The sequence below is a fragment of the Opisthorchis viverrini genome, assembly GCF_000715545.1.
Source record: "Opisthorchis viverrini unplaced genomic scaffold opera_v5_189, whole genome shotgun sequence".
Taxonomy (NCBI): domain Eukaryota; kingdom Metazoa; phylum Platyhelminthes; class Trematoda; order Opisthorchiida; family Opisthorchiidae; genus Opisthorchis; species Opisthorchis viverrini.
The window spans coordinates 1,014,161-1,027,906 of NW_008751836.1; the positions used below are offsets into that span (position 1 = coordinate 1,014,161).

Consider the following 13,746-nt stretch of genomic DNA (forward strand, 5'->3'; position numbering starts at 1 on the left):
AATGAAAGAATCACTAGAATAGAGTGGACGCGTCTTAGAGGAGGCTGATGCCAGGCGAAGTGTTTGTCCGTATTTGCAGTTAATGTAAAGAGTGAGAGAGAGGATACGATCAAGAGTAGGAAGAGAATAGTTGTGGGTGTGCTACGGAATTGATTGTGGCATGCTGTGCTATCACTGGTCTGATATACCTCGCTTTGTATGGCTCCATAACGGGTGTGATGAATGAGGTGATTGTGCGGTTCCGTGAGGAGCGGGATTTTTCAGGTACGCCGAAGAAATTCGCACATAGAGCCGGAATCCGATGCAAAATCGCAGGTACTTTTTGTCCAGTTGGGGATTCCTGTGGACGCTAACCACAGGCCAGATTCAAGGAAGGAAGACCACGACGAAACACACCGGGAACGGACCGACCGCAAACAGACCAATTTAATGGACGGTGAAAGTGCCTTTAGGCGCTATTCTTGTATGCTGTTAGTGGAGGGTTAGAAATCTCATTCATATATATCATTGTATGCGTACTTGACAGATATGGAGCAGGGCCTTAGAGCAGTCTGAAATAACGGGCAGCTTACAACACGTTGTCTGAAGTGTGAAAGTTTTCATATGTAACCGGATACTGAAGACCACAAATGTCTCGATTGACAAACACAAGCAGGGTAGCTGTTCGGATACCCAGAAAGGAGCCTCTCATTGGTGAGGTTTCCATTGAGGTTGATCACGGGCTAGATACTAGTTAAGATATAGATGTCGAGGCTTTGGATTCAATCAAGTCAAATGATATCATTTTTGAGAATCAGAGGTAGAATGGATTTGGCGCGCAGTACTCTGGCTGAGTGGATTTTACAGTGGGTCTCCGTCCGCTCCCTTGATCGCCGTTACGGATATATCTGTGAGTGCACGTTTAAAGACGAATGAAGTCCCTGAATCATGAGCCTCAAGTCTACATCACTTGATCTTATGACTCACCTGTATACACCCATTACCTTGCTGCCACCAACAATACTTGTGATTACTGAATTTCGCTCAAGGATCAACCGGGTTTGTGGTGAACTTGGTAAATTAGTGTAGCAGCGGTCCTTTCCCCAGCTTAGCTCCCAAGCTAGCGTTCACGTCAAAACAGCCACCAAGGGTGCAAAGACTATTGATGCTCAGAACGAAGTCAGGAACAGCTGTACAGCTCCTCGTATATATGGCGTAGGCGTTCATAACTTTCTGAAATTTCTGAAGCGTTCTGGAAGCGCCATTGACAACCGGCATTTGGCCAATACTGGGTCATGATTAGCTGTTGGGTCCAGACTCTCGACCAATCAGATCTCGGCTGGACGCCGGACCGGCAAGCGTCCCGAATTCTTGGCCAGTCTCGTGCGGGCTAGGCTTATCGGCTGTAAAAGCACCTGAAGGCGTGTGGCATAGCGGGATCCATGTGGATTCCTGTCTAACAATTAGCCTCCACAACTTTGCCAAATTATGTATCCCAATGATATTTCTGAAGATGTACGTGAGTTGTAATTTGAGTGTAGTTTTTTTTACAGAAACCCTGTCGAGTGGAAGCGGCTTTCTAAAAAATTGTCTGGCTACGCATTACATTTGTACCAATGCAACCAATAAATCAAAGCAAAGTTCACCGAGGGCGGTTGTGTATTTTTTACTCGCGGGTTTGACATGTATGAGTATGACGAACTGCCGTTAGGCGTTGTGTTACGATAATATGTACAATTGGGTTTTATGATATGTTTCATGCAAAAACGCAGTCGTAGAAGTTACTAGAAGTAGCCAAAGCACGCGGCGACACGCGGATTATTAAGTATGGCGGCCCGCCATTGGTAATAGGATTAGGCAATCATGCATGGTCTAAGCCTCATAACTAGCGCCACACATTGACAAGCCAACCAGGCGTGCTAATTATCCAAATTGAAAAACGTACGGGTCTGAGTATAGATATGCGTTTTTGGACATTCGTTCGGACTGTCATGCATAGTTGAGGCCTAGTAAACATGGACACAGGCCTAGCGGTCACGATAAGTGGCCAGGGTAACTGAAAACGCTTGTGTTCATCATGATGAAAGGAAATGGTTGAATTTTTGTACGGCCAAGCTGTTGTGCCCCGTGACGTAATTCAGCCAGGTGGTCTCATGTTTTCCAGAAAGAAGGATTCCTCACGGGGTAAATACTTCTGAAATCGCTGCACTATTTCCTGAGTGGTTGCGCGTATACGTCTGTTGGCATCATTGACACAGATGCATACTCTCATCAACGATGCGCGACGCGTGAAGGTACCTGTTTTTATGCTAGACGCAAGGTGAACTCTTCAAAAATGGCTGTGCAAAAATTCGGTGATCAAACACATCCAATTTGATACAACAGGCGAGTGTAACGCACGACAACGTTACTCAACTATTCATTTTGGTACTGTAGAGCTTATTTTTCACTGCGAAACATTGAAACAGGTTGAAACTTGATTTCCTGCCTTGTTTCTTCAACCGGTAATCACCTGCGTATCAGCGGTGGTTGATGATTCTAAGTGTTTGCCCATTTAAGCGATATTCTTTAGGGAGCATGACTAAAAATGCAACTAGGTTAGACAGACTAGTCTTAGCATTCGAAACTCCGAAAATCCCATAGTTTCGGCGAACTCAGTTTCGGTTTGCTTTTAGTGAGAGACCTATTTTGATATACTGTCTTAGCCCGCTAACAAATATGATCAGCTTTAAGTAAACTTATGCTGTAGCTGGCTGTTTAGCCGTGATGACCAGTGGAAGAAGACGTAGCTTACAATAAAACCACCTATGCACAACCGCAAAAATCCTACTCCCTTCGCTCAACTAGGCAGATGAGGAATCATATGTCCTCATTCATATGGCCTTATTCAGAATGGCCCTAATGATAAAAACACCATCCCCTGATCTCTGTCAATTTGCACTAGAACACAAAACGTACCAAAGATATAAATTTTACTTTCGGTATTCCAACTAATTGCTAAGAGGTACGAAGGTTGTTAGAAATTGTATAAGAGGTGCAGCCGGATCAAATATCCTCTAGCAAAATTATGGATGCCACAGTAAAGGCATTTGGGCAATATTAACTGACACCTCTGTCAGAGTTCACCATTAGCCTTACGCAACTGTCGATCATCCGTCAATATCAGTGATGTGTCTTATGGTCCGATGCCACATATGCAGGTCATCGGCTATTGAGTATAGCGATAACCGCCCATCCCTCTTATGAACCCCTAGAAAAGCTTTGAGGGTGTCCTTGTTAATTATGGATATTGCTATTGCTCAAAACAGCATACAATGTAACAGGATAGTTGGCGCCTTTGATACGAGCGATCGATAAAACAAGTGAGCAAGTAAAAAGCTCAGGAAATTGACTTCCATGTTCTGGCTCCATGTGGCTTGCTCCCTCGATCATCATTGAAATGCCATTAATCAAGGAAGTTAAGCGCTACCTCAGAGAGATTCTTCCATGGACAGCTAACTGCTCAATGGCGTTTATGTTTTTTAATATTTTCAACTGCTGCAGTTTGTCGTTCACTTGGTCAAGTTTTTTCCGCATTCCGTCAAAGAGTGCTGGCGGCATCGTAGAAGCAAATGTAAACGGGTATTGCTGTAATTACAAAACCGCCATCGGTGGATAGGGAAAATTACGGAAATGCTCATGGATAGGGTGACCTATCGTTTGCGCAAACGACTCCAGAGTACAATGATGAAGCTTAGATGACTGAGCTACATGGTTGGCTGAAAATAAACGCAGTTTTCGTCACAGTTGTTTTACCTAAAAGCCTGGTCGGTTAAATAAAAAAATATCTCATCCAAAAACGTGCAACAAGATGTTATTATTGTCCCAGGAGCTGCAGCGCTGTGTTCTTTAAATAAAGGAATGCAAACACAAGGTCATGCAACAGAATACCATTGGGACACAATCGTCCCCGTCCGGGATTTCACCTATCATATTCTCACAAAAGCCATTAAGCCCATCGAGACACTTTTAATGAACAGGATGTTTAAGAGTTGCGCTTGTTTTTCCCGGTGAACATTGGCATCAAAGGGAACCACCCGGATGGTGCACGGAAAACCAATTTCTGGTTGGTACGAAACCAACAAACTATGAGACAACAGGTGAGCTGCGGATCCGTTCGGTGCAGTGTCTCAGAATTATTGTAGACTCCATGGGCCAAGCAGGTGATAAAATGAAAATCTATTTTTTGGTAATACCCAGAAAGCCATGGAGCGAAATATGTTTTTGCTGGTGGCATAGAGTTTCATGACCAAAATGTACTTTTTTCCCGCAATGCAAAAAGCATTTTGACGGCTTCATGGAGGTAGGACAATATTAAACCCTAGCCAATCATAACTCTGATCCCCCGCGTTTGCGCCACCAAAATTTGCATGACGACTTTTAATCTGCCGTCTCCCTGATTATGCTAAAGATTTTACATGCAGGGATGGACTGCCGGATTTCGCTTACAGCACACATGGTCGGACGGCCGATATCCGCGCTACCTCTGATAAGGAAACTGCACACCTTATACTCACGTGCTCCAGGTGAGTTGCTTTACAGGCTCTCCCACAGAAAACTTCGTGTGTCTCGTCGGCATTTACAAAATCCTTGATGTTTCTTCTGCGCCAGGCTCCAGAGAAGCTCATGGGGTATTAATACATTTAGCTATAACTTGAAATTAGGACCCACTTTCGCTCTCAAAGCTCGGCCAGAATCAAGGACATATGATTTGTCACGGTAGAATCAAACAGTTGCTTAAGTGATGCGGCGGGTGGACACTTACAACAAGAGTCTTGGTCGTTCTAAGTAGACGAAACATTTCCACATTAGTGGCTACAATGTGCTGCAATCCTGAAAGTGATGGGGCTAATCCCACTTTGTTTAACCGTTTGTTTATAAGCCGTCAATCGTACATATTTTCCTTACGGTTGTAAACAAAATGATACCAGAGAACTGATGGATGGCCCGTTTGCCTACTTGGACAGAACCTAGCTGATCATCCCGTGGTTTGCACACTGCCTGTCATTAATGAATGCGCTCAGGTTACGGGCTTCGATTATTTTCTTGACCCTTAAGTGCTTTTAAAGTGGACCACAACACTTGTGGCACATCCAACCTTAACACTTTGTCGCTACTTCAGCCATTTTCGCACATGCATACGCCATAACTATTTTTCATGTCCGTTTATTAACTTTTTGTGAGTAGAGAAGGAGAAAAGCTCTGAAGTGCAACCTTCATCTTTCTCAGTTATTCCGGTTATCCTAACTTTTGCCAGTTGTCCTATCTTAATCGAGACTCCATAAACTATGGCCATAGATCACTTTATATAAATTAAAACGAAGTGTGATAAGTCACTCGCTTTTTGGCTCCAGCTTACCTGAATGGATGTGCCCTCTACAAAACCAAATTTTGTACCCACATGCCATGGTTTTGACGACTGTTGCAATTCAAACGGTAAAAGAAAGAACAAACTGAAGGGAAACTTAGAATCAAGATGGCAACAGTTACATAATAGGAAGTTTGCAACGGCAGGAAAAATGGCACTATAACAATGAGGCCGGACGAGCCCTAACCACTCGGTTATACATTACAGGCTTGTTTGAACTAAAGCTGGAAGCCATCTTTGAAGCAATACGAACATGAGCACCACGTCAACGGATAGTATTTTGGAATCCTTTAGTAGAGATTTTGGAGTGAATGAACACGCATGGAGCAAAGTGGCCCTCTGCAACTCAGAATTATAGCGTATCGTAAAACTGTAAGGACTTGCTGTTTGCTTCGCCGGTAATGCGTTGTTAAATCGTGTAACCGGATGGAAGCCACAGATTTTTGGACCAGAAGAGGTGAAGTTTCAGCAAAATACAGCCGCACTTAAGTGAGAGGCAGAAATCGCGAGCGGCGAAGCTTTAGTTTCGACAAACACAAGTCTACACAATGGACGAGTAAGCCGACGAAACCTTCTGGACCGGATGCAAAAACTTTTTCTTTTCAAGTTCTGAGCGCATTTTACCACCTACCCCTAACTTTTGCCGCCTTATTCATGGGCTAATTTGGATGTTTATTAATTAATCCTCCTGGTTTCAGCAATGCATGGTGTACCAAAAATTAATCAAATGTGATTAACGCATTTTTTGGGACTTGGAACGATTGTCCTTCGGATATGAGGTGTCTGAAAAATCCCCTCACGCCTTTTTGTCAGCCGCTAGCTTGGAGAACCCTTGGAAATCGATCAGATGGCCCTTGGTCTGTCGGCTGAGTTAAGCAGTTTTATTGCGTATGTTTACTCCTCTATTCTAATGGGAGTATTAAAAGCTTTGTTGTGAAATTGTTTGCTCTCTGTGTGCTTGTTCTTATAGAATTTGCGAAAAACAGCTCCTAACTGCAGCCTTATGGGTTATCGATACTCATTGTATTTGCATTCCAGTTGATCTAATCTAGATTGTGTTTCGTTGTGGTCTGTATTTGCTGCACCCAACTGCCACTGTGTTGCAACTATCGTGTATTATTTTCTGTTTCGGTTAGTCCATTCATACTCAGCATGGCGTATGGGTCTGCCTTCCTATGGGGTAACACCCATGTGCGTAACATGCAAATTGAATTAGTATTGGTTTTCACGGCCAGAAAATGCTATGCAGATGGACAAATGAAATAGGCAATTTGTGCAGAATTACGATGTGTGAAAATCTCCGGACGCTAGCACTTTGGTGATAAAATATTCACCGTTTCGAACTAAAGACCATTGCTGAGAATGGGTGATCCATATCAGGCGAGTAAATATTTAGGCCCACGGAACGCGTCAAATTGGGCAGTGTGTTGAATGTGCTCAACCCATAGATGAAAACTCTGTATCCCAAAATCTGGCGCGTAGCAAAACTGAACAAGCAAAGTGCTCTAGCTTTTGGGCGGTGGGTTCTTTGAGCGGGTGGACTGTTGCCTATATCATGATAACTTTTATCGGCCCTGTAAACTGAACAAACTAGATGGAGAAGAGTACACCAAAAAGGTGAACCAGAGTGACGGGTCGTGTGGATCAGGAGAGGAAGTTCAGAATTGGTGGTTCCGTTAGAAATGTCGCATTTTTTGTAATCGCATATGTGAGACTGAGAGAAAAGGAGATCAAATGTGCTATAGCTTTGGGTACGACATTATCATCCCTGACCTTTCACGGATTCCACGCTTCGAAGTCTGTTGGGCCCTATAACAGTGCCACGAACAAGATGGTTGCGCAAAGCTCAAAAACGTCCGAAAACACAAGCACATTGACTAGCCCAGTATAACCAGGTGGCCGGTCAATTGGATCGCCAGAAAAAACCCACGTAGTCCGAGAGCCAGGGGAGGAAAAAAGGATGCAATAATAGTCAACCAGGTGAATTCGAAAACCATGATTTTTGGGTAAAATCAAGGTTGTCGGTGATAATAAAAACCGAACCCAGAAAGGGTGCCTGTCAACTGAATGGCCTTATCGTCTTTGCGGACAGTGAACATTTCTTGAGCCAGATTCATGAAGCCTTTCGGGCAAAAGCGCTCCAGAAGGCCAGTTATTTAAATGAATATGATCAATAACATCAAGCTTAATCTTCAGAGCCTCCATAAAGACAACGCAAAGTTTACACTGGTTTTCTATAGGGCACCTGACGACAGATGAGCTCTAATAACGAATAAACTATACAGACCGTAAGGATGGTCCAAATACGCAACACAGTCACGGGTGCATAAGTTCGGTCACAAAATGGCTGAGTGATCTCAGTGTCAGATGATCCAGGCGACTGGAACAAGCAAACGCCAGTACATGAACACGAAGGTGGAACGGGGCTTTCAAATAGGGACGGAGGCAACGTGAGATATTCAGGCCATGCCATAACAATGAATTTTCGACGTGTAAAAACGTCTGTCATACCTGGATGCAATCGGCAAGCCTGAATATGAACTGCTATCTCCTGGCGTTCGGGTGACTTCATGTCAAAATGGTGCTACATATTTAGCCTGAATTCAGGAGATCATAGAGTCGCGTTGGTTCATCTGTTGTTTGTGGCATTTATAACTTTAAACGACTTGCTGTAAGTACTAGTAGAATTGGGACACTCCGATAGTGAATTTGGTATAATCTGTCATTATGTGGCGACAGGCATGTATTTGGTGTCCTAATGAGCCAAGACCATATCTGACAGCCACAAAGGAGTAACACTGGAGGGATACGCGCTAGGATTATTTAATCTCCATTTTATGGCCAAGATTTTGTTATTTCAATGGCTAGGAAACTTGGCTTAAATTTTTTAAATCCTCCAGATTTACTTTCGTTCCAAGCGTTAGAGGCTTCTCGTATTTCCGGTTGCATTTCCGGAAACTTTATAAGATTGACGCGAAGGAGGCGGTGATGAAACCGAAACATTTACGTGACTTTCTGGTGGAAGGCTTTCATCCAGTTCAGTGCGCCATCACAATTCTGTTTCAGCTTGCTACCACTTTGAGTTGACAGGCTTTTAAGTGGGTACGAGTATTGGCTGCCATGAATTAATTTTTCGAGCCTTAGAGGACTTGATTTCTTTTATTCTTGGACTAGGTAATCGGAACATTTCAGTTCTTTCCGATTTTGTGGGGCATATTTCGACGGTTGGGGCACAAAGTGCATTGGTGTGTGGAAATGTATGAAGAATCCTTGATTTGCAGAGCACACAAAACTGAAGCTTACACACAAATTCAGAACATTTTACTTTCTTTGAAAGATCCCGTGTTCATTCTGAGCTGTTCCGGCTTCGTTAAAACAATGAAAAAGCCAGTGTCACTGAGCTTATGCAGCAACTTGATAGTGACGTTGAGGTGCCTAAATCAGTTTTGTTCTGGCATATTTCACAGCCTTTGAAACTGGTGCATGCAACGCTGCTGCTTGGACTGCTTGGACTGCGGATAAACGGTGCAGACTTGCTTGATTCAATAGCCCTGTATTGTTTGCCTGGTTTTCTGAAGACTTCAGAAAACGTCTGGCAGCCGGGGTTCAATAATGTTCAAATGAAGAATAAAGCAGCTAACTGCTCCAAAACTCTACAGATCTGACAGCACTGGTTGGGACAATGAACTCTCGCGGTGGCAGTGTAGGTTCCGATAGGGGGCGCATCGATGTGGCGTCACCAGGTGCATAATAATAATAATTATTATTATAGTATTGTTTATTCCCATTTTGTGGGCGACACGTCATTCGTTGACGGCTAGAATAAAGCTTGACTGGAGGGATTCGCGGGTCCTGGAGATTGCGCGTAAAAGGGGAAAGTATCATAAACTGTGGGCAATATCCGATGAAATAATGATATATTCATCTCCCAAGCTGCAGGGAACATGCCGATTGAGGCATGATCGGGCCGTTACAACCTGAACGCGGTAGGCAACAGCGCAACGGAGAGGAAGGTTCAATCAACGTGAGAAGTCATCGCAATTGCGGGAACCGAAAAACTAGGAAAATTGGCGTGAGCTGTGACTAGTTTGGGGCTGAGGCTGGCTGACATGAACTTAAAGTGGGAACCATCGCTGGCCATGAGTATCCTTGGGCGGTTAAGCAGATGGCCAGAGTCACAAAAAGCAAACCTGGAGATGGAGATGAAATAATTCGACGTAGAAACGAATGGCAAGTTTTGTCTCGAAAAAAATGGTTTGACCTGAAACTTAAAGTCTCACTAGTGCCACTGTTGCAGGGAAGTCAATGCAAACGATGGATTCAATGGGGCGATAGTGCTGATGCTTAAGGCAAAATGAACATCTATATGGAATTGGACTAGTGTAAGAGGCAAATCGAAACCGCAACAGGAAACCAGGTTGGTTAAATCCGAACGAAACCAACGTCGGGCTAGTAAGAACTCGTCCCAGGGGCCGCTAGAGCCAGGTTGAAAATTTGCTCGTAGTAGCAGTTACAGGGTCGAATGAGTGAGAGATGGCGGTCATGATCGGAGATGGGATATGCATTTCCGTGGCAGGTGGACCCGGGTTACACGAGGAGACTGACATGGATAGAGTCAGGCCGACGCAAGGTCACGTATAGTTCCCCTTTCTGTTGGATGGCCGGGCACCCCCAGCTCTTCATTAACATGGTTGATTCATCAGTGATTAAATCCTGAAGTCTGTATTTATGTAAAGATAAGTGAAGGGAAAATAGTCGTTGTCAGGTCCGTATGCCATTGCCTTAGCCTGTGCTGGTTATAGCACACATTCCGCAATTCCATTTTAATAAAGACACCAACTATCGCGAAGTTTGATTTCCTCACTCGGACTTACGTAAAGTTTGTGGTGGGACGCTAAAAATCCAATTCATTCTGCACAGCCCACAGCCTCTACCCTGGGCTGTGACTGCGCCAAACTAAGGTAACCAAAACTTCCAGGCATGCAAATTGGCTGACCACATCAAATCGTTTTCCAATTTCATATCCCTGAAATATAAGGTCCTCCAAAGTAGCCTAAATGACCAATTAAGTCTTTCATCTCTTTTTATTACTCTGTGTAATGTTGTCAGGTAACCAACCGCCTCGTTACCCTGTAAGGCGTCGTTTTTTGTGGCTCCCTGATGTCTAATTACATCCCCTGCAAATTCGTCACTCACCTTCTGGGTGAACGCCATTGGGCTTTCAACTGGATGTGATGACATTTTAAACTCATTTCATACGTTAACATGCCCCAACATACTTCAACAGAACTAAATGACCATTAAGTCTTTCATCTCTCTTTATTACTCTGTGTAATGTTGTCAGGTAACCAACCGCCTCGTTACCCTGTAAGGCGTCGTTTTTTGTGGCTCCCTGATGTCTAATTACATCCCCTGCAAATTCGTCACTCACCTTCTGGGTGAACGCCATTGGGCTTTCAACTGGATGTGATGACATTTTAAACTCATTTCATACGTTAACATGCCCCAACATACTTCAACAGAAGTGAGACGTCAAAGTTGGCGGGACACGAATTTACTGGCCAAAAGGTCTGTGGTTCGAAAAGACCTCTGCATCTCGACTTCCCCTGCCTAGGCTTGGACAATCTGGTAGTAACCCAGCACTAGTGCTTCCTTCGGGCGGCGTAGCAGATAGGCACTGGAAGAGTGTTATGGTTGAATGATTTTTAACTTGCTCCTTTATATTATGAACGCGCCTATTCAGCTGCCTGCCAGCTAAAAGCCCCTTTACAAAAACCGGTTTCAAAGGTGCGTAAGATTCAACCGTGATGGCGAGCTACGCATATCTATATTTCTATCCTCTTCGACCGGCTTTGTGAACTAACACAAGGCATACTATGATTTTGGAGGTACACAGTTTATTAAATACCGTTCCCCTTTTTTAAATATGACCACCTCGTTACCCTGGTCACTGGTGGCCATTTCGTTTAAATGACAGTAGCGAACCATCAGCCGGATAAACCTCGTTACCCTAAACACATAGAACTGATTCGTCCATGACTTTAGTATACTGGATTATCTACGGATCAAAGCACGAGGTCGCAGTAATGGTACCTCAACTGCCGTTCCAAGTTCGATGACTTACCCTTAATTCGTTATCTGCCTGCCATTTATCGCCTGTGGTTTTTACCTACGCGCACAAATCATCTCGGTTGGTTTGTGTCAAAACTTAAAAATACCCACCATCCTAGTGTACCGTTTATTTGTTCTGCCAGTAGAACCCTCCATTTTTCCAGAGACAACCATCTGGCTGCAGGCAACACCAACATATGAGCTGCTCTACAAGACGGACTCTTAACAACTAGTGAGTTCACTGGGTTCCAACCTCATCAACACACTCGTGTTAAAAATCCCTTTTCGCGTTCCTCAGACCAAGCGGGGTTCGTTGTTTTCATTTTACTATCCGTGGCTTGAGCTAATGCCCCAACAGTTTGTAGTCATTCCAGTGGTGGCGCGGTTAGAGCTTTGAGCTGAAAACTGCGAAGCATTATACATCACCTCAACATACACCTTTCCCTTTCTCCCTAATTACCGTTATACTGCCTCCATGTATCTTGTGTTCCACCGTCTCCGATGTCGATTGCATTTAGGCCATGTCGGCTTTGTCAATATAAAATTAATTTATAAACAAATGCCGTAATTCTATGCCATGTGAGACACCCACGACCGACGAGTTTTTTGCCCTCTCTCGTATTGTTTGTGCCGTTACTTTCAAACCTTAACGACTGTAATTTAGGGTGTGCCATCTGTAGTATACGGTTTCTGTCAGTTTGATTGATTTGTATGCAAGTATTGGTAATGTGCAACCTTCCTTACTGGTCTTCGGCTCATGAGCTTTGTTTCTGTTTTCCATCCACAGTAATTGTTGTGAAAACCTGCCTTCGGAGAATCATTGTCCCCTGCTGCTTCCATAGCACGCATACTTAACCACCCACTAGTTGGAGATAAACTTTATTATTATTACGCGCAGTCTTGATAGTATGCCGCCAAGAAGCTAATATGGAAAGTGTTTTAATTCCACTGAGGTCCAAGTAGATACCAAAGACAGCGCCAAACACCAATACTGCACCCGCTACTCAAATGTATTTTTTCAGTTTTCACAAGATTAAAACCACGGGTGTCATTAAACGAGCCAAGTACTGGGGTAACCAACCGGAGCTCAAGGAACCTCACGCGATCGTCCGTCATTATTGTGGATTTTTTGCTTCTATCGATGGCGTTCTGTTTTGTCGATCGGTTTCGTTCAAGTGCAAAAATCCATTGCACTTTTCACATCACAGGAAAAATTCCTTCAAGGAAGCTCTGGCTGCTTGAAGTAGACATTGAAAAAGGATAGCGAAAAACTCACGGAGGCTGGCTCAACCATAGTCATGGAGGGTGTTAACCACAATTAAGATTCTGAACTGCCTCATCAGAAAACCCACCCCGAGTCAGCAGCAGAAAACACGTGATTTGGAGAACAGACAAATCTGTTTATCTAAAACTTTCTCTCTGAAACCGCGAGAATTAGCCGGGAGTTTCTCAGGCGAAAGTGCTGTCAACACAATCTCAGGAACAAAGACTTCGGTAGTGAAACTAACCCCAGAGAGTTTTCGTGATCTTCGCAAATAATGAGGTACATCTTGGCTTCCACTGGAGTATCAAAGTTAATTCCGCAATCGCCTCCAAAAGTCGGATAAAAACACAAGGACCTGTGCACGAGACTTTAGCGTGCCAACAGTTCGTGGTTTAAATCGTTAGTCTCCGAAAAGTCCTTAGAGAAATACCCTTGAGTATCCATTCGAAAGAGTTCCATTCAAGCCCTGCAGCTGACGTTTCTAGTAAACTACAGCTCTCATTTGTTGGTTCCTCATCCATGATCGATACCCTCACCCTATCGAAATGCACAACGAGGAAAGTAGGCAAATAAAGGCCCCCTCATTTCAAACTAGCATCATCTTAGGACAAGTTCCGGTATTGCTCCCTCTCACAGGAGATAGAAATACCCGTTACAGTTGGGTTCTGCTGGCGGCTTGCTTATTACCTCCGGAGCAGATGGCGACACACGAAGGGGGACCCCTGATTAAGGCAAGTTCATCAGATTTGCAGTACTTTTGGTCGAAAGCATCAAAAACTCACCAGTTCCGTTGACTTTTGATTCTTTAGAAGACGCTGGTGTATATGCTCTCTTAGATATCATACCCTTAAGGTGCTTATGTTCATTGTTAGCAAGTAATCCGAGGTGCAAGATAGGACTCATCAGTAGTGACGTTGACTGCGGCAGCGAGATCCAGTGTAGAAATTGGGGCAGGCTATCCAACACAGCCCATGTAGCTGGTCAG

The 13,746-nt window shown here is 44.0% G+C and overlaps 1 protein-coding gene across 1 annotated transcript in view; it reads left to right on the top strand.

The window, feature by feature from the left end:
• Positions 1 to 804: 804 nt before the first annotated feature.
• The window catches only part of T265_07668 (hypothetical protein), a gene marked incomplete at both ends in the record, with an annotated part of 43,432 nt that continues 30,490 nt past the window's right edge, over positions 805 to 13,746 (top strand). Inside the window, 2 exons of the mRNA XM_009173241.1 lie at positions 805 to 845; positions 4,443 to 4,544. Coding sequence (XP_009171505.1) covers positions 805 to 845; positions 4,443 to 4,544 — 143 coding nt within the window. The remainder of the gene's footprint in view (positions 846 to 4,442; positions 4,545 to 13,746) is intronic.